General features: G+C 43.8%; 1 protein-coding gene across 1 annotated transcript in view; it reads left to right on the forward strand.

Moving 5' to 3' along the window:
* The first annotated feature begins 1,421 nt into the window (after nucleotides 1-1,421).
* Nucleotides 1,422-20,660, forward strand: part of kcnn3 (potassium intermediate/small conductance calcium-activated channel, subfamily N, member 3) — a 145,147-nt gene continuing 125,908 nt past the window's right edge. Inside the window, exons 1-2 of the mRNA XM_054780640.1 lie at nucleotides 1,422-1,957; nucleotides 2,190-3,283. Coding sequence (XP_054636615.1) covers nucleotides 2,216-3,283 — 1,068 coding nt within the window. The 5' untranslated portion in view covers nucleotides 1,422-1,957; nucleotides 2,190-2,215. The remainder of the gene's footprint in view (nucleotides 1,958-2,189; nucleotides 3,284-20,660) is intronic.

A 20,660-nucleotide genomic window follows, 5' to 3' on the forward strand; every position in this document is an offset into this window, starting at 1 on the left:
TGCTTAATTTAGGCCAAAAGTACGTAAAATTTGCTTAAATGTGTTTAAAAAAAAAAGATAATAGGCCATAGTCAACCGCTAAACAGCGAGAAACTGCAATATGATTTTTTAATGAATGTACGTTATTTGGAAAAACCTTGATAGAATGAAGCCACCAAAGTCAGAGTGAGAAGTGGCAAGCTACGAATGTATTTACATTATTTTTCTGTTACACCTTAGTATTATAATGAATATCTCCCGGGGTGTCCGAACTTTTGACACCGAGGGCCGCATACTGAAAAATAAAAATCTATTTTTATAGCAACCCATGTAGATATGCTGAAATGTATTTTTATATTTAAACAACAGCCTGCATCTCAGCTTTGTGTTATCAATATTACTTTGAACGAACCTTTTCTCTTTATCTTATGCTTTTATGATTGTTTTTCCATTTATGGTGTTTTTATTTTTTATTATTATTATTATTTTTTTTTTACAAATATTTCAACTTGCTTTTCATACATTTTATTAGGTCTTTATTATAATATTTTGACTTTTACCCACCGTAAACATCCTAACATTGCAACTTTATTCTGTTGTTTTTCATAATATATCACAATTTATGTTTCTCAGATAATTACATTTTTAGTCTTTAATATTTAAACTTTATGCTAATATTATGAATTTATTCTCTTAATTTTTGGCTTTATTCTTGCAATATTACTGCTATTTTTTCTGTTGTTGTTGCTTTTTAAAGTTTTTGTTTATTTTTGTTTGAGTAGCACTTTACAGTAGATATTTGATTCCACTCATTAGATTGTGCAGGTGTTCCTAATAAAGTGTCCAGTGTGGGTATTTTTTCGCGATGTGAGTGCATTTCTTATAAAGTTGTGAGAATAGTCTGTCATGGAGATTGTCGATTTTTGCAGCTTGCCTCCATTAGACTTTTATGTTTTGATTGCCGTTTGTTAGCTAGCTGGCGGGAGTACACAAAAACACCAACACCGATTTCCCCAAAACATATTCATAGGGGTGGGGCGGTGGGCCGAAGGAGAATCATTTAAATTGTGGAGCAGATTCAGTTAAAGGTTCGATTTTGTTATTGTATTTGCATTTTCTTATGAGTATATTTATTCTGACATTATTTGTTATGTTAATTACTAAATATAACTAATTTATTCGGACTTTAGATGTTTTGAATGGAATATTTTTTGCATATGGCTATTATAGTCTTGTAGTCATACTGTATGCAAATGATGGGTTTATATTTGTGCACAAATTCATTGTAGTTCGAAAATGCTATGGGATTTTTGAGACACGTATTCCCCTGTCACACACAGATAGATATAGGCCACCTGTTTTCAGCGCGTCTCTGCCTCCATCCAATGGGAGTGAACGGCACCGCGGGGGCGGGGTGAGGAGGGAGAGAAGTTGGACGAGAGAGTGAGAGACGCGCATCCACGTCCAAGCAGAGCTGTGATTGAGTGCAAGCGCACACATTCAATCTCAGGGTGCACGTTGACGTGCAACGGTGCACATTTTTGGGTGGGTTGTCTTTTTCTTGTCCCTGGCGGAGGGGAAACGCGCGGCCGGCCACAGGTTGACGGATCTCGTTCGCACCTCGCCATGGCTCCTCATCCGCCACCGACCGTGTCCGGCGGCGGCGTCGTCACTGTGGGCCCCGTGGACTGCTCGCCCGGGATGGGGAAGGACGCAGAGTGAGCACGTCGAGTGAGGAGGAGGAGGAGGAGGAGGAGGCGGTATTGGGAGCGTCGGACGCCGTGCGCAAAGCTCGAGAGGCGGGTTGGCGAGGAGGACCTGTGGAGGAAGCCTCATGAACGGGGGCGAGAGGGGGGGAAGAGAGAGAGAAAGAGGATGGCATGGCTGTGACAACATGAAAAAGAAAGTGTGGTGGTCTGTCTTCATCCTGCTGCCAAGTGATCCAACGCATTTGATCTGGGGGACAGAGAGACAAGAGGTAGGTGGACAAGATCAATAACAAGAGGTGTCTGGTTATGTCATCCTAAAAGTAGGTTCTTGTTTTCGTTTGTTTTCATTTAGTCTCCCAGCTACCTTTACAGGAATTAGAGTTAATGAAAAATGTGCTGTCTGGCATATCGAAAAGAAAGTGACCTCCAATTGTCCAGTGCACCCACTGTCTTCCTGCACTACAAATGTTATCTGATCTTTTGTAATTGTTTGGTCTCCAGACAGGTACGTGGCCCCATCTGTGACCATGGAGCCTCCCCCCTCTCTGAGCCTGGCTCTCCTCGGAGGGAGCGAGGACGAAGACCAGCGTTTCCTCCTCCCCCTGGCCGGCATTCCCCACCCCGTGGCCCCAGGCACCCAGCCGGGTTCCAACCACTCGAACCACATGGCGGCATCCAGCTTGAGCCGCCTCAACGGCAGCAATCCGTCACCGTCTCCCGCCGCCACGCCCACCTTGCCTCCGGCTTCCATCCCTAAGTTGTCCTCGGCAGGGCCGCCGCCCATTCCTAACGCCCTGCACCCTACCAGCACCCCGCTGTCCTCCTGCTTGGGCTCGCAGCACAGTCTGAGTGGGGACAACTCTCCCATCTACAATGCCCTCTTTTACTCCTCCCACTCGCCCTCCATGGAGCGGGACAGGGAGAGGGAGAGAGAGCGGGCGTGCAAGCACAGACAGGCCAGCCCTCTTGTCCATCGCAGGGACAGCAACCCCTTCACCGAGATCGCCATGAGTTCCTGTAAGTACACGGGAGGGGTCATGAAACCCCTGAGTCGCCTCAGCGCCTCCCGAAGGAACCTCATTGAATCGGACAGCAGCAGCGAGACCAAAGAGGGTGGCGTTTCCGCTGTTGCCGGAGCGACGGTGACCGGGGGTCACGACCGGCAGCGAGAAGCCCCTCCTACCTCCTTGGTGACCCAGTCCTCCACAAATCAACCGCCCCTCCAGAGCCCCCCCGAGATTGTCATTTCATCCAAAGAAGACTCGCCGTACCCCAGAGCAGGATATGACATCAGCGATACCACCTCAAACCAGATGTCCATCTACCACCAGAACCACGCGCTGGTGGAGAGTCGACGGGCGCAGCCGGGGAGGGGCGGTGGGCAGACAGGGGCCGGGACAGTGGGCACTGGGGCTCGGGCCAGCACTTCCAAGGCTCCCAAACGGAAGAACCAGAATATTGGCTACAAACTGGGCCATCGGAGGGCGCTGTTTGAGAAGAGGAAGCGGTTGAGCGACTACGCCCTCATCTTTGGGATGTTTGGGATCGTCGTCATGGTGATTGAGACGGAGCTGTCGTGGGGTGTGTACACCAAGGTAAGACATTGCATCATGTTTCTGGAGTGTATTTTGGGGAGATTGTTTACTCTGCCATTTATGAACTAATCAGTTCATTTTGCCTTTGACATAACTGACGATAGCTTAGAAGGTTTGGGGAAAGAAAGTTTGTTTTGATTTTTCTGAAGCTGCTGCACCTCCCGTGAAGTCCTCTGCTGCTTCCCACTTGGGAATTTGCATTTACATTTGGGGAATTGTAGGTCCCTCTCATAGCTAATCAGGGTATCGTGTGTATGAAATACTGTTGTTGAGTTGCATCATGGGAAACATAGGCTCCATTGTTACAATGCTGTCAGTTGGGTTTGCCTGGCTTAGGGTTTGGAGTCCAAGGCACCAGTGAAGTATCATAGAATTGCAAAGATGTTTATTCAGCAGAGTCCCCAGAAAGACTAAATTGTCCATACATGGGGAAGGTTGTTTGTCCATATGTATCCGGTGATTAACAGGTGACCAATCCAGGGTGTAGCACGTCAGTCAACTGGCAATGGCTACCCATAACCCAAATAAGGACAAGCAGTACAGTGGAACCCGTTTAAGTCAGCCCCGTTTATGTCAACAACACGTCCCCGCTTTTGTGGACAGCCCGTCTATGTCGACCAACTCATCAAGTCCCGGTCCACTGTGGCGTTGCCATTACTAGAAAGTAGGGGTGTTTAAAACAATCGATTCGGCGATATATCGCGATATTACATCGCACGATTCTCATATCAATCCAAAAGACGTTCAAATCGATGTTTTCATATGTATTTTGGAGGTACTGCATTCATTGCAGCGTCTTTTGTCCTGCACTTACACTCCCGGTCACTAGCTGGCAGCATTGGCAGCACACCATACTAGCATCTCGTGAGAGTTATTCCAGGTTGGTATCTTTACACTATATTCTCGCGGTGTTTAGAAAACAGCTAAAGTTTCAACATGGAGAGGGAATTACGAGAAGCTCCAAAGCACATTTATAAATCTGCAATTTAGACTCATTTTGGCTTTTACAGCACCACAGACGGGGGCCCAGATTATGACAAAAGCTATGCCATCTGCAAAATGTGTTACGCGAGAATCAAACACTGCGGAAACACCACGAACCTCCGTGCACACGGCGAAGTGGAGGTAAAGGGAAAACAAGCGACTGGTTTCAACTAATTATCGAACAAGCTAATTTAGCCAAAATGTCTTCAAGCTGGCCGCGTGCCACCAAAACAACACACTCAGTGACTTACTATATGTGCAAAGACATGCGCCCTCTGAGCTCCGTGGAAGGTGATGGCTTTCGTTACGTGATGAACACTTTAGAGCCCCGTTATTCCATACCGTCCCGCCAACACTTCACTCACGTTGCTTTCCCCCGATTGTACAAAGAAGTAAAAAACGACGCGCTGGATGGTCTTTATTTTGCGGAGCGAGTTGCATTAACATGTGATGCCTGGAATTCCAGGGCCACCCAGTCATGCATAACAGTAACAGCGCATCACATGGACGACATGTGGAAGATGCGTTCTCATGTGTTACAAGCACGTCCAATGTATGACAGTCACACGGGAGAGAATATTGCGGCTTTGCTGCGTGAAGTTGTGGCTGATTGGGGCGTAAGTGCAAAAAATCCTGTGGTGGTTACTGACAATGCTCCCGACATTGAAACCTAAAACACAGTCTGCAACTTAAGTATCAGGATATATCGAAATCCAATGGAATCGTGACCCATAAATTGCGATACGAATCGAATCGCCAGATAATAGGCAATACACACCCCTACGGGAAAGCTTGGGGGGATGGGTGTGTATGGCGTGGGAGTGGGACGGGGGAAGTTAGGACAATTCCAAAGGCCCATGACTGATAGCTGCCAGGAACAGCTGGCACCAATGTGATTTTTCTTCAGAATTCCTGGCCACTGCACATAAGAGGTTTTTGAGCCCAAGATTCCTGGTCTCGGGCGTGAACCTAGGCAAGATCTACCCCTCAATTAATATACATAACATTTTGTAGAAAGGTTTTTTAAAAGTGATACATATTTAAAGACAAAGTGTGTTATTTTTGGTTGTTGGTGTCAACATTTCAGCTTTTTCTCATTGTGCGTTTTGCTCTGTTTGCGTGCGCTGGCACCCCCAGCCAGACTTTGGGGATTGAGCTCAGGGTTGGGTACCTGCCTGGAGAGTGGCGAGGCGTATGGTCGCGTTCAGTTGTCAAAATGCGTGTCTGTTGGTCACTCGGGGAGGGGAGGGCACGATGTGATTGTAGCAGAGAGCTAGGACTGTATGTGATTTCAGCAAAGTCGCTGGAGCACCTCATCCGCACAGCCACTCCGATCAGAGAGCCAGACGCAGTGGAACGTTTCATGGGGTTTTATTATTATGACATTGCTATAACGTCTGGTGTATTGTCTGGTATCTTTTATCACCAACGCAGACAGACATAAACATATACGCGCATTTCAACAGCAGCTGACCAGATGGCTCGAATGAGCCATTAGTCCTAAGAAGGACCCTTAGCTGCCCTGCAAGGTGCCTGGAGTAAAAAACATGCAGTCCGTCCTGAACAGTGCCTGCACTAAATATAAATGTATATTAGGGAATTTACAACAGTGACTGAATCGACTTTTGGCGACTATTGGCCACCCCTGCTGTACATGGTAGGCCGCTTTTGAGACTCAGAGTGGTCATTTTTATGAAATGTCGACATGTGTTTTGTTACCTTCATCATTATTGCTAAGCAGTGTGAAACCACAACAGCAACATAACTCCTGTCTAGTGACGCAACATTAAAATGCACACACACAGTGACTTCCTGTTCAGTGCAAAGTGAGCTTCAATATAAAAGCATGGCAGTTTTAACCTGCATTCTACCACAGCATCTGTCAAAATGCACACATTTAATTTCTTTTGTTTAGATTGTAAGTCAGCGGAGGAAAGATTTGCGTGGAAAGCTTTATTGTCATTGTGGTCAAGACATAAATCGAAATTAGCGCAGAAGCTTACCTCATATCAAATATCAAAAAAACACAATCATATGAATAAAAAAATTTGCACAAATGGAGGAGAACCATGTCAACAAGCTGCCATAGGTTGAAATATCCTTTCATGGTGAAAGTCACAAGTAAATGTGAAAGCTAAGCTAATTTCCGTATGGATTTAGCTTATGTCAGCGTGAGTCAGCCAGCCAGATGGGTTGAATTTCGAGTTGAACAGAAGACGCCAAATAAAATATGCACAAAAAACCATGTCAACAAACAAAAATCCCAAATCCTTCATTGGTCATTCTCCTTAGGTCTCTGGTTTGGCGCGATTCCGTTTATGTCGACACTGGCTTTCTTCCACCTGTGTCTACTTAGCCGGGTTACTTTCCTTCGCTGGTAGGGTGAGAGGAGGCACGGGCCAGTTGCAGGAGGTCTGTGCACTGTGATGTAATGCAATGATAAAGAGGACAAGGGGTGGAGAGGTGGAGGGTTGGCCATTGTAGATTATCAGTTGGAAGCCAGCATCTCGTTTGTCTGTGTAATGGTGAGTGTAATAAGATGAATTGGCCCCTAGCAGCTATTGTCTGTTTATTTTGGCTCATCTTGCTCTGTCCTTGTCCTGCTCTTTGTTTTAGCGTGACATAGCACAAAAGGTCGGATGAGGCACAGATAATAAAGTGGAAGCATTACTCCCGTATGCATCAGTGCTAAGACCGATGATGTGCACAGGTAGATTGTGCCGAGTGGGCGTGTCTGTCGTCTTCCATCTGGCGTTTTGAGGAGTCCACATTTGATCCATTATGGTCTTTGCAATAAAAATATGCGATTTTCCCAAGCCTGCCACATTTATAGCCGTTTTCTCCCATTTATTACAATTTGACTGTCCCTGCTAAGGAGCCAGACTCCTTTTCATTAATAGCCTCAATACATCTCTTTTCTTTCTCCCGGTCGGCCTTTGTGTGATCTCTGTCTCTTTTCTATTCCAACTGTCTTCTTTATTTGGCCTGCTTTCTTTTGCCCTCGCTTTCTCTCTCTCGCCGCTCCTCCAGTGGGCGTCAAAGAAGTGGGGGAGTGCTATGGAAGGAGAGAAACGAAAGGCCGAGGGAGCCGATAATCAAAAAGCCTGATTTAGGCTGTTAAGCTACGAGCTATGCCGCGCACGTCGGAAATCAGGAAGCCCGGGCCTATCAATAACAGTTGATGGACAGCTGTGAATTGTGTGTGCACGTGGAAGTTGTTCAAATGGAAGAACGCGTTAGCCTCTTCCACGCAGGCATCCGCCAAAACTGGCACATCAGAGCTGTTTCCCCTACGTTGTGTTATTTTTAATGTCACTTTTGTGTTACGCCATCACAAGTGATCCAGCTTATGGGGTTCGTGACTTATGGGTGTTGGTTTCATTTCGTTCAGCGGTAGTGCCTTCGAGCACGCACAGGTGATTAAACAAACATTCAGGATGTTTCCTGGGCTCCATGGAAGTAAAGATAACGCTCATGCTGGAGTACCCAGCATGCCTTGCGGCCACTCTGGAAATAACAGTTAAAGTTGCACGTTTGTTAGTGCTTAGTCGTTACCCACATAGAATGGCGGTTCATTGTTGTTGTGCGTTAACATACCTGTTGTGTGGTGTGATGTTTATTTTTTGGTTTGCACCGTGAGTAAGGCTCTCGTTCTGTTTGATGACCGTCTGTTTGTTGTTTGCTGTTTGATGGAGGAGCATCTTCCTTAAGCCAGCACCAGTGCCTCTGACCATGCAGAGTTACCCTGCCATCTACTGGACGGTGTTGTTACAACAAGCTACACAGCCAGTCCTGTTTTATTGTGTTTGTGAGCGAGCTCAAGCACATAGTGCCAAATGTAAATATTTTTGGGATGCTGCCACAACTGTGTTCACTTTATCACAGGACAGTGTCTGGTATGAAATACTTGTCTTCCAGCACAACAGGGCGGGAGAAGTAAGTGTTGGAAGTTAAAATTCATAAACTGGTCCCAGGATTGCAGGATATGCAGCGACAACACAAGAGGGTTGTGATATTCCCATGTTGGTTCGGTTCATACAGAACAACGACAGGGAAAAGAGCCGGGAAAAAGAAGTCTGCTTTTAAGAGCAGTGTAAAAGGAGCTCCTGCTTGCAGCTATACTTCAACAACTTACACTCAAAAGGCTTTCTACATTTTGGAGTGTGTCTGTCTGTCATTTGTCCATTTTTGAGGTCTGATGCCACGGATGTTGGACCTGCTAGCAAGTTATTCTACGCCACACTCCTCCAAGCAAGCCTTTAAGGGACCTCGCTTTGTGCACTGTGAACAGAAAGGACCTTTCCTAAAGTGTTCCCACAAAGTTGGTCCAGTGGAACTCAATTATCTACATACATGGTGGTCGAAAATGTTATAATTAAGATAAAAATGTGATGAGGTTTCTTGTACAGAAAAAAACTGTCTCGTGGTAATAAATAAATAAAGCAATCACGTGATAAAAGAAAATGAAGTCAATGATGTTTCCCCATATATTGCCATGTGCACGCGTGTCTGTTTTCCTCTTCTCTCGCCTCCAACCAGGCAGGAAGGGAGTTCACTCTGTGCATTGGTTCAGCACCTACATGGTTCATAGAACATTGGCGAATAGAGTTAGATATCTCTTGTAAGTCATACAGTCGCATTGTTGCTAGCATACACACTATCACAGCAAAAGAGTGGAGTGGAGCAATGCAAGGTAACGTTAGGAGGGAAAAAGATGCTTGCAAAGCAAAATGCCACAGCCTCCGTGTGGGCATATTAATAGTGGGCAAGGTAAGCCCAGCAAAAGGAACGAGCCATAATGCCAAATTTATTAGAAAATGGTCGCAAAATAAAAGGCAACAAATCGAACTTCCTCTCCTCAAACGTATCCACCTGACCTAGTTTTCCCACCTGGGAAAAAAATGACACATCGAAATGCAATGTCATGTTCTGCAGGACAGGCGAGTACTTCCTGTCCTGCGCCCTTATTCTGGCGATCTGTGCTTCCGGCGTGGTGGATGGGACAGCCGCTCCACGCCTGGTGGCCGCACAACTGCGGACAATCTTCATTAGCGGCAATTAAAAGACCAGCGCCGTTGAATGCGCGGCGCTGCTTCATTGTTATTGGGACTGTTGATGGACCTCGTTACTTGACCGGTGCCGTCACCTGAGGAAATAGACTTACCTGTTTAGAGCGCTCTGGTATTAGTTTTTCACTTTGCTTTTCCTCTGTCGTTTTTGTTTTTTGTTCTCTGGTGATTACATGCATCAGTCCAATAAAGAGACCTTTATTTGCACTTCACCACCTCCTCTCTGCATACCCGGGGTCAAGTCTTCGACAGCAATACCCAATACTGACAGCCGAGGCTTCGTTCTGACAGTCAACACTCAGTGAGACAGCACAAAATGGTGTGCGTTCATAGAAAGTCATCGCAAAAGAAATGTTGCTCTTTAATACAATTAATACAGCATTTCCAGAAATGCTCCAAACGATTGACAGACAGTCCGGATTGCCTGTGAGAAACTACATGCCACAAACGCCAATTCTACAACTTTACAGAGTGAAAGATGACAAATTAAATGAAATATCTCACTATTATCATATATTATGAATATATATTATCATAACACTAGTGGTTTATTTGGTCTCAGCAAATGTTGACAATAATAATCATTTAGCGTCAATTTGTGGGACAATAAACATTTCAAAATCCACCTGCATTGTTTTGTGACACGGTTAAGTAAAAAAGTTTGTTTGTCATATTTTTTCATTGTACTTTCCGTAAAATGAATGTCAATCTGGTGCATCATGTCGTGCGTCGTGTCTCGTGACACTCCTAGTGATAATAAAGGATTTTTCAATCTGTAGCAGTTTGCTGACATGGTTTTCCTTCATTTGTGCATGTTGTTGTGTAGATTCCTGTGTTTTCGTATGCTAGTTTATGCTCCTATCTAACAGATGGTAACACTATGGTAATTTTACAGGAAGGAGCTGATCCTGCACCACCTTTAATGAGGGCATGTAAACCCATGCATACTTGGAGAGTTGTTTGTCTGCTGCAAGCGCTCACCTGGATAAATGATGTGGAAAGAAGGCCGCAGGTTGTTGTGACAGATGGACGGAGATCACCAGTGTGGAAGAGCGTAAAATGGGATACTAGATAGCATGCAAGGAGCTTCAAGCAACCGAGGTAGTGGTGGTGTTAAGGAGGGTGTGTTGACTGCAATAATTCCAGCTATTGAATATTGATAATCACTCACCCATATGCACTGTCCCCCCCCCATGAGCGCTCTGAAGCATCTACACTGGCACACTAAATGGATGCCGCTGCCTTTCAGAGGTGCTATATTATATGTTGTGTATTGACAGCTAGTGAGGAAGTGGGATTGGAGCCATCGGATTCGTGTGCATCCCTTTACGCTAAAGATCAGTGTTTACTGCCAATGCACGGCCCACCACCAAGCTCTTGTGTGTTTTTTTTAAATTCATGAATGTCTTATTGTTGTCGAGTAGGTCCAGCTGCTCCATGTGGCGTCCAAAAATAGAGAGGAAGAATAAGAATGGAACTAAAGAGGGTGTGTTGCTTGTGCTTGCATGAGGACACAAAGGGTACCCACTCACGGGCCACACCAACCTCATGACATCCAATGAATGAATTCAGCCTATGCAAGGATAATTGTGCTCACTTTTGAGAGGTATATGTGTATTAGTGTGTTTGTCGTGTGCGGTGTTGACAGCTCTTTCTGATATGTTGTTCATTACCTGATGATGATGATTGGGGACACTTAATGGCCTCAGGCAGAAATGTGGAGTTTTTTCCCTGTCCACAAAGCTTGGAATTTGTGTACTATTGTCTTTTATGAACTTCATTTGTTTGTGTCTGTGTTTATACTTTTGTGGAGGGATGGGGTTGTAGGAATGGGCAATAGGGCCTAAAATCCGTATTGTGATACTGTATATATGGCAGCCTCTTGTGAAGACGGTACGCTTTATTCTTTGGCATATAAGTGATAATTCAAACATTTAGCAACAAGTTACAGAGACCCTAAGGAAAGCCAACCTGTTAAATAACAACAACAAAAAAAGAAAACATAGTATATACAGTAGTTTTAAGGACATTTATTGTGCAAAACTGTAATTATGCAACATAATCTTGGAAATAAATTTGTATCCAAAATCTGTGGGTAGACCGGTTATTAGTTTGGAGAGGAGCACTATGTTTAGTCTGCACGGGTGTACAGGGGCGTGGTCACATGGGCACAGGTGGGTGTGCGCTCTTACGAACACTGCCGGGAGGAGGGAGGAAAGAGGAAAGGCTGGGAAGCCGTACTTTTTCTTGACAGTGTTTTCTTACATTTTATTATGTATTTTCATTCGCATTATCATCACATTATCATCGCATTATCATCACATTATCATCACATTGTCATCGCATTTCATCGCCGATTTTGGCCAAAGATCAAAATCCCAATTATCCCACTCCCCAGTATTTATTTTGTAAATATTTGTATCATTTTGAAACAAAAGAAAAGAATATGCACCAGTGAACAATGTAGGTTTATTTATTGGAACACTGGAAGTGAAAATCTTTTGTGAAAAAAAATCCTATTTGATTTAAAAAAAGTAGAATAAAAAAAACTTTCTTGCAAGCAAAATAAATATATATCCTTCAGAATAAAAGAATCATTGGGCGTTTATCAGTTGTCTCTCTCTTCTTTTGTGCCGTGCACTGTTTCTATTGGGTAACATGATTGTGCTCCAAGTGTTGGAAGTGTTACCTTTGGACACAGATACCATTTTTCTGCAGTGTTTCCACGTCACTACTTTTTGGTTGACGTCATCCCCTTGGAAGCCAAAGTGTGTCCAAACAGCTGACACGGAATTCCTGTTGGGAACAACCTGCTCGCTTTGCACTGTCGACTCCATGGACTTTACAAATGTGCCGCGGTTTGATTCTTCCTCCACGTTTCTTTGTAGTGTAGAAGTCAGACTGGATGGGATGGTGTCACGTGTTTACTTCATCTGTCGGTGTTCTGGCAATATCGTGTAAGTACAGGGGACAAAAACGATTAATTTGCATTATCACTGTCTTTACACTGCTGCACTGCCATACACTGCATCTGCCATAATGCTCACATGCAAAGTAGATGTTTGCTATCCCAGTTTGGTCTGCTCATTATCCAAGCTAGTTATTATAATAAACACACCACACCAAAGGTATTTTGTTCAGCATCCTCTGTACAAGCGCGTCATCAAGACGGAGGACCCATTCCGACAATAGATAACAATAGATAACAACTCTCCTTGCACCGGAGCACATTTACAGCAACACATACGAGTACAAGTCTTATTGATGTCTTCAGTGCCTTATTTTATGTTATTATGTCTACTATATTGCGTAATAGGAGTGTAAAGGTGACCATAGGGGTGTTAGTTAATGTCTAGAGGGCTCTTATAATGTTAAAAACTGTATTTAGAAGGCCGTAAACAGGTGCACAACCTCATCAAGGACAGCACACATCCACAACACTCATTATTCACACTCCTACCGTCAGGCAGACGCTACAGGAGTTTGAAGTCCAGGACCACAAGGCTGGCAAACAGCTTTTACCCACAGGCCATCAGGCTTCTCAATGAAGCACTCACACACGCCACACGCAACACACGCACACAGCCATAACACTGAACATATTGTTGCTTTTAACTTATTAGTATTAATGTTTTTAATTTATTGGTATTAATGTTTCTTCTGTTCTTGTTCATTTTCTTGTGTTTTCTTTTTTTTTTAGGGAGAATGAACAGAATAAGAATTTCATTGCGTCGTATAACTACCTGTTTTACTGTGCATATGACAATAACACTCTTGAATGGTGGGTTGAAAATAGTGTCCGCACTGTGCCGGATTAGTAAATAGTTGCATCCAGATGAGAACGGATCACTTGAGTGAAAACGATGTAATACACAAGGCACACCTACATGTGACAGTGTGAACAGACATGCAGACAGACCGACGTGACACACTAAACCATAGAAGACGAAAGAACGCATGCACATTAGTCCGTCGTCTTCCGCTTTCCAAGGCTCGTCTACTGTAGACTCATGACAAAGTGGAATTACTTCTGCATCATTTTGGGAAAAAGACAAGAAAATATCAGGAGAATATCGACTTCGGTGAGTCGGGGAGCAGAATGAGTGTTCTTGACTGTTTCAAACTTTTGATGTTCCACTGTATCTATAAATGACATCTGTTGCTGATGCAAAGCCCTGTGCTGTTTTTTAACTGCTTGTACTGAGGTCACTTCTCCCGACCTCTTCTTCACTGTCACTGGCCTAAGACCTTGACACAAAAGGGCAATACGACACAGCCCCTCCCCTCATGTTTGATGAGTTTCTATAATGGCATTACAGTAACAGTTTAGAGGCGTTTGACACGTGTCTCAGTCTGAGAATAAATGAGGTCCTCGCCTGCTTGGGACCTTTGCGTGAGGCCTGTCAGATCAATAGGTCATTTGACGGTGGCGCGTGTGGCTCTTCCTCGAGGTACCCCCCCCGCAGGCCACCACACCGTGTCTGCTAATCTGGGGGAAATGCACAGCTGTTGTCACCTGTCCATAGCCATCTGTACTGTACGGTATGCATGTTTCTCATCAACAACATCCATGATTAGTAGCAGCTTCCTGCCCGCCCCTTAACACTAGAACTACCATGGCCCCTTCTTGGTAGTTCTAGTGTTAAAGGCTGTGTTCACTCTTGTCACTTTTGCTTTCATGGAATCCTGGTACGATGGCTGTGCTACTTCAGTTTGTTTACTTTGGAGGAAAAAAAAAAAGAGAATAAAACTGTAACTTTGTAAGAAAAAAGATGGAATGCTTTGAGAATGAAACTGTAATTTTGTAAGAAACAAGTCACAATATTAGAATACAGTTGTGGTCTTACAAGAAAAAGTTGGAATGTTATGGGAATGAAATTTTTATTTTGGAAGACAAAGGTAATGAGAATTTTTTAAAGGAAAAAGATGCAATGTTATGAGAGTGAAATTGTATTTTTGTAAGAAAAAAGTAATGAGAATAAAGTTGTAGTATTACAAGGAAAGAGACGGAATGTGCTGCACGGTGGCCTAGTGGTTGACCACACAGTCGGGAGATCGGGAAGCTCTGGGTTCAAATCTCCGTTTGGGCATCTCTGTGTGGAGTTTGCATGATCTCGACGTGTGTGTGTGGGTTTTCTCCGGGTACTCCGGTTTCCTCCCACATTCCAAAAACATGCATGTTAGGTTAATTGGAGACTCTAAATTGTCCATAGGTATGAATGTGAGTGTGAATGGCTGTTTTTCTGTATGTGCCCTGCCATTGGCTGGCCAAGGTGTACCCCGCCTCTCGCCCAAAGTCAGCTGGGATAGGCTCCAGCATACCCCCGCGACCCTAGTGAGGACAACCGCCATAGAAAATGGATGGATGGAAGACGGAATGTTATGATAATTTAATTTTTATTTTGTAAGGAAACTTTCAGACACTAGTGTGTGTGCCAGTGACAGGAAGAAAAGCTCTGACCTCTTTGGGGAGAAGTAGTTTGGCACCACCTGTTGCTTCACTTAAATAAATCTAGTGTATAAATGTCTGAAGCGCTATTGAAAGTATATTTTAGAAGCTAGAAGCATGACAATTTAGCTGGTAAATTAGAATGAATAATGTACTGTATATAGAAACACACTCACCAAAACTAAAACAAAAAAAAATAAACATAACCCTTAGACATTTTTCTATGTACACAAATGGCCTGTCTTTCTCAAATAGTGTTCACAAATCTGTCTAAATTAATAGCGAACATTCATCATTTATAATTCATCCACCTCACAGGTGTGGCATATCAAGATGCTGGTTAGACAGGTGTGGCTTAGGCTGGCCACAATAAAAGACCACTTCAAAATATGCAGTTTTACAGTTTTGAGGGCAGGAAGTGGAACACTCTGTCATATACGCCGATCCAGAAAATCCCAAACATGCGAAATGGGTGACATGGTGGCCATGCAAGAATTGGGATGCTTTCAGGAATTGTGTACAGATCCTTGCAACATGGGGCCGTGCATTATCATGTGCAACATAGGATGATGGTCGTGGATGAAAAGGACAACAATTGGCCTCAGGATCTCATAAGAATATCCCAGTTCGTTGTCCATAACATACGCCTTCCTGTCCCGTAACTCTACCAACACCACCCCACTCCATCCACCACGTAGACATCAACAAACCGCACACCCACGTGACGCCATACACGCTGTCTGCCATCTGCCCTGTGCAGTGAAAACCGGGATTCATCCGTGAAGAGAACACCTCTCCAAAGTGCCAGACTCCATCGAATGTGAGCATTTGCCCACTCAAGTCGGTTACGAGGACAAAACGCAGACAGCTCGAGACCTTGATATAGCACGACGAGCATGCAGATGCGAGCTTCCCTGAGACCTTTCTGACAGTTTGTGCAGAAATTCTTTGGTTATGCCGGAGGTGGCCAAACGTTTTCCACCGAGGGCCACATACTGGTGCAAGGGCCACATTGATATTTTGTAAAGCAACTAGGGCAGTCAAATTGGTACAATTTTTAATCAGATTAATCACACTTTTCTAATTAATTTATCATGATTAATCACTATGTCACACTATGTCTGAAATATGCCCATTTTTCCTGACAGGGCAGGATTAGATATATGTGTATGTATTAGCAGCGCCAAATTAACTGAAAGTTTCAATCAACTTAAGAGATGGCACACATGTCTGAAAATCTATTTACCTAACACTGGTTTCTTTAATAGCAGAATATTTCAATCTGTGGCCTGTGGAAGCAGCTGAAAAACGAGAAGAATTGCTGCGGAGCATTCACACAATAACACATCGCTTTGTCTTTAAATACAGTAGCCTCTTGTTTATTGTGGTTCATTGGTTCCTGTGATAACTGAATTTCTGCAAAGTGGGATTCCTTATTTGTAAATTGAATATGTTTGTAGTGATAGCATGGAAAACTTGTCTGCTTCTAAATACAGATTATAACATTATGAAATATTAGACATTAGACATGAAATATCATCCCTATAGTCGCCTTAACACTCCTATTACCCAATATAGTAGACATAATAAGAGGAAATAAGCCATTTAAGACATCAATAACACTAGGGCTTGTATGTGTTGTTGTAAATGTGTTGTTACCTTGGGGTGCAGAATGAGGGGAAGACATAAGTGACGTCGAGGGTGCAGAGTTGAGTTTCAGCCTGGTGTGGGTTGCGGCCGCAACAGTAGCCCAGAATTTTTATGAGGGATTATTGCGCCCGTTGGGAGATCATTCAAACCCGTAATAAAAGCCTGTTCCGGCCTGGTGCTTGTGTGTCTCACCCACCATTACAATAATATTACTGACACCAAATGACCGGTGTAGATTACTACATATCATCACGTCCTTGAATGCGCATTCAAATATCGCTCCCTTGCTCTTTGGCGTTTTTTCAAAAATGTGTTATTTTATAAACGATCGCTGTTTCATGGTTGACTATGGCCTATTTTTGGTCAAAAAATACTGAAAGGCAAGTCATATGTAGTATTCTGGTCACTAGGTGTCAGTAATGTTACATTGATGAGACCTGATGTTATTACTTTAACTTCACAATGCATAGAGTCAGGCATGGTACTGTATGTCCCACATGACAGAGTGAAAAAAAGTTTGCCCCCCCATTCCGCATGGAAGTGGTCCGTTTTTGGCTTCGTACTTTGTCCTTCTTCCCCACTACGTTTGAAACCCTTTAAGTTTAGAACAAGTAAGTTAGAGGCTAACTAGTTAGTTCGGTAGCTTGATCCCTGCAGTGATCCTGTAGCCTGCGCAAGGTGGTGTAAACAAAGAATAGTAGGAGTGTACAGGTGACTATAGGGGTGTTATTTCAGGTCTACAGGGCTCTAAAAAAGTTAAAAGAGAATAAAAGAGAAATAAAAGAGAGTATTTCAAAAGTCATAAACAGTTTTTCTATGCTCCAACTCTGAGCGCTATACTACTTTTCTGGACTGTAAGTCACACTTTTTTCATGGTTTGGCTGGTCCTGTACTGTTGTGCTCCGGAGCGACTTATACAAAAATATATATTTTTTCACACTGACAGCCGCAAGAGGGCGCTCAAGGCTCGTGTGCCAGTATCTGCTACTTCTCTCACTCCGGGAACACTGAAAATGTACAACATTTGAAACATCAACCAATAAAGACAACTGAGAAAGACGGACCACAAATGCCCCCAAAAAGCAAATCATATTCTGCAGATTACAAGCTGCAACTAGTGAAATATGCAGCCGAAAGATTGAGCAGCAGAAAGAAAGTTGGGGGTGAACGAGAAACTTGTGAGGGCCAGGCGAATAGCGGAGGATGCTCTAACTGCAATGAAGAAAATCGAAAAAGCTAATTGCGGGCTAAAAGCTAGATGGCCATAGCTAGAGGAACAATGTGCTGCCAGGAGAGGCTTGTCAGCAGTGCAGTTACGTCTCCACGCCCAGGTAGGTGCCAAGGCGATGAATATAGAGGACTTTGCGGGTTGTTCAGGCTATAGTTACCTGAATAACAGTTAATATGTTACGTTAACATACCACGTATTCACGTTACATTAACAGACGCCTATTTAGCCTGTTGTTCTCCATTTCATTGTTATTACTATAAGATGAATTGTCTGTTTTTGGTTTCTGATTTTATAAAATACATTTCCCCTCAAAAATGCAACTTATAGTCCAGTGCAACTTATAGCCTGGAAAATATGGCATTAATATTGAATCCTACTTTGTGGAAATTTACTGGAACCAATTAACCGCGATAAATGAGGGACGACTGTTTATATCACGTTTTTTTTTTTCCTTTTTACAAAATATAACATAAACATAAAACTAGGGATGATATGCCGATATTGTCCAACTCAATTTTCGGTTCCGATATCAACCGATACCGATCACACGATAACATCACATCATGTCATGGAATTAACACATTGTGGTTTTAGACATTTCTCTTGGAGATGAGAGAGATTACAGCTTTATCTATCTATCTATCTATCTATCTATCTATCTATCTATCTATCTATCTATCTATCTATCTATCTATCTATCTATCTATCTATCTATCCATCCATCCATCCATCCATCCATCCATCCATCCATCCATCCATCCATCCATCCATCCATCCATCCATCCATCCACCCATCCATCCATCTATCTATCTATCTATCTATCTATCTATCTATCTATCTATCTATCTATCTATCTATCTATCCATCCATCCATCCATCCATCCATCCATCCATCCATCCATCCATCCATCCACCCATCCATCTATCTATCTATCTATCTATCTAGCTGTCTATCTATCTATCAAGTGTATTTCCGTTTCTGGGTCATGAGGTTGTCGCCACTTAGCTATTGCTAAAGTATTGTTGCTTGTTGTTGAGTTGAGTGGAGAGTAAACTGATTAGTTCCACTTACCTCGACTCCTGTCTCATTGCGAATCCCTTCTCGGCATTTGGTGACCCTCGACATGGGTAAAAATGTCGACTGACAACAGAGACAACGAGACCGCGCCGGCGCCGCTACAAGATAACGAGTTAGCTAACATGGGTGCTATCTGCGGCACAACCACGCCCGTGGTTTCAACATATCAAGCCCAGTTTCGACTGCGAAGAATAACACAGGATTGTATTGGCGCCGCAAACATACAAATATCTAAGTGCCCCCACCCCATGCCCACCCCCGGGTTAGTGTGCCATCATTCCTGCGCAAACAACTTTTCAATGTGTGAAGGTGGACAAATTGCCTTCCACGTCCTGTCAACACGCAATATTTGCTGGTGTGCTGCACCCTGCTAGATTGTCCATAGGGTTGTTTACATCATCAACAAACCGCTATTATTTTTCTCCGCGTTGAATCGCCCACCGCTGACAACTCTGAGATGACTCGCTGTGGACTCATTTCGATACGCCTGGAATTTTTCGACACAAACCACACCAGCGGGTTGATGCACACCAGCTGATTTGGCAGCGAAGCACCAGTGTGGACCCCACCTTAAAGAGTGTGTTTATGGTCCCTCCATGACAAATCTTAAATATGTCTCCACCTCCGAGCCCAGCAGGTTCCTTTAATTGCCCTCCCCACCGACCCCACGCCTGCCACCTCTTCTTCCTTAGCCACATCCACATTCATTTTCCATCACACTGCTTCCATGACATTTCTCCTAGACATTTCCTGGGCGACCTTTCCGGATCTTTCTTCCAGCATCTCGCTGGGCACGCCACCCAAATCAAGAGGGAGGGAGTTCAACTAGCCAGCTGTCACTGTATTATTCTCTGGGGGAGTCATCAGCCTTCTCACCCCACTGCCTTCATCCTCAAGATGTTGGGCTTCTAAGCAACCCTCAGGTTTACATATCTGCTCATCTCCTCTCTCTTTTCATGCGTTGGCACACCTGGGTGTGTTTGAGCTTGCATCACCCACCTGTATCGTAAGCATTCACGTCATTGAGCATATGCCATCTCCTCTGTGTACATTATGTTTAGACTTTATGGGTTTGGCTAGCACCTGTGAATGCACCTGTGTGTGCACACTAACATCATTCTTTGTCTGGATTTAATGGTGTGTGTGTGTAGCTGGGACATACCTGTGTTGACATGGCTCTTGTGATGTAACTGTTAGCGAGAGTGGTGAAAAATCAAGATTGGGTTTAGGTTAAAGGTCTATACGGTAAATATGGCTCTGTACGTGCGTGTGTTTATCCTGCTCAGGTGACAATGGTCTCCTGTGCCTCTTCCTGCCTGTTTCCCTGGAGACTGATTGTAAGAAAGCATGGCTGTGACAGGAAGAGACCCTCAAGGCTATCTCATTCCAACACAATCACACGCATTCATATTTATCAGCCACACGCTTCGCACCACTAAAGCAAAATGGGTTTGTTGCCCCTTTTATTACAGGACATTTCATGGGACTATGAGAAATGAACCTTGGATATACCTTAGAGTATAGCCGCATACCTTTACTAGCCACTGAAAATGAGTCAACACACAGCCATTGCGGTCAAAATAGCTGGCAACGCAAGTGCTAGCGCCATGGTCTGGGGCGGCACGAGAGCTGACGGCAGCGGGGGAGCTGTGGTTCATTGAGTAGAAAAATGAATTCCATCATGTACTGTGACATTGTGAAGCAGAAACTGGGCTGCATGGCAGTTTTTTTTTTTATCTCTCATAAAGCAGTGGTTTCCCAACTTTTGACAGTTGCGTATCCCTTCAGACTTTGACTTGAAGCCATGTGACCCCTACTCTTGCACACATAAAAAATATAAGCCTTTTTTTATCTTCATTGACTTGAAACACTGAACATGATTAATTGATTTTTATAGTAAGTCAGTCATTTTGTT

This window comes from Dunckerocampus dactyliophorus, chromosome 7 (genome assembly GCF_027744805.1).
Source record: "Dunckerocampus dactyliophorus isolate RoL2022-P2 chromosome 7, RoL_Ddac_1.1, whole genome shotgun sequence".
Taxonomy (NCBI): Eukaryota; Metazoa; Chordata; class Actinopteri; order Syngnathiformes; family Syngnathidae; genus Dunckerocampus; species Dunckerocampus dactyliophorus.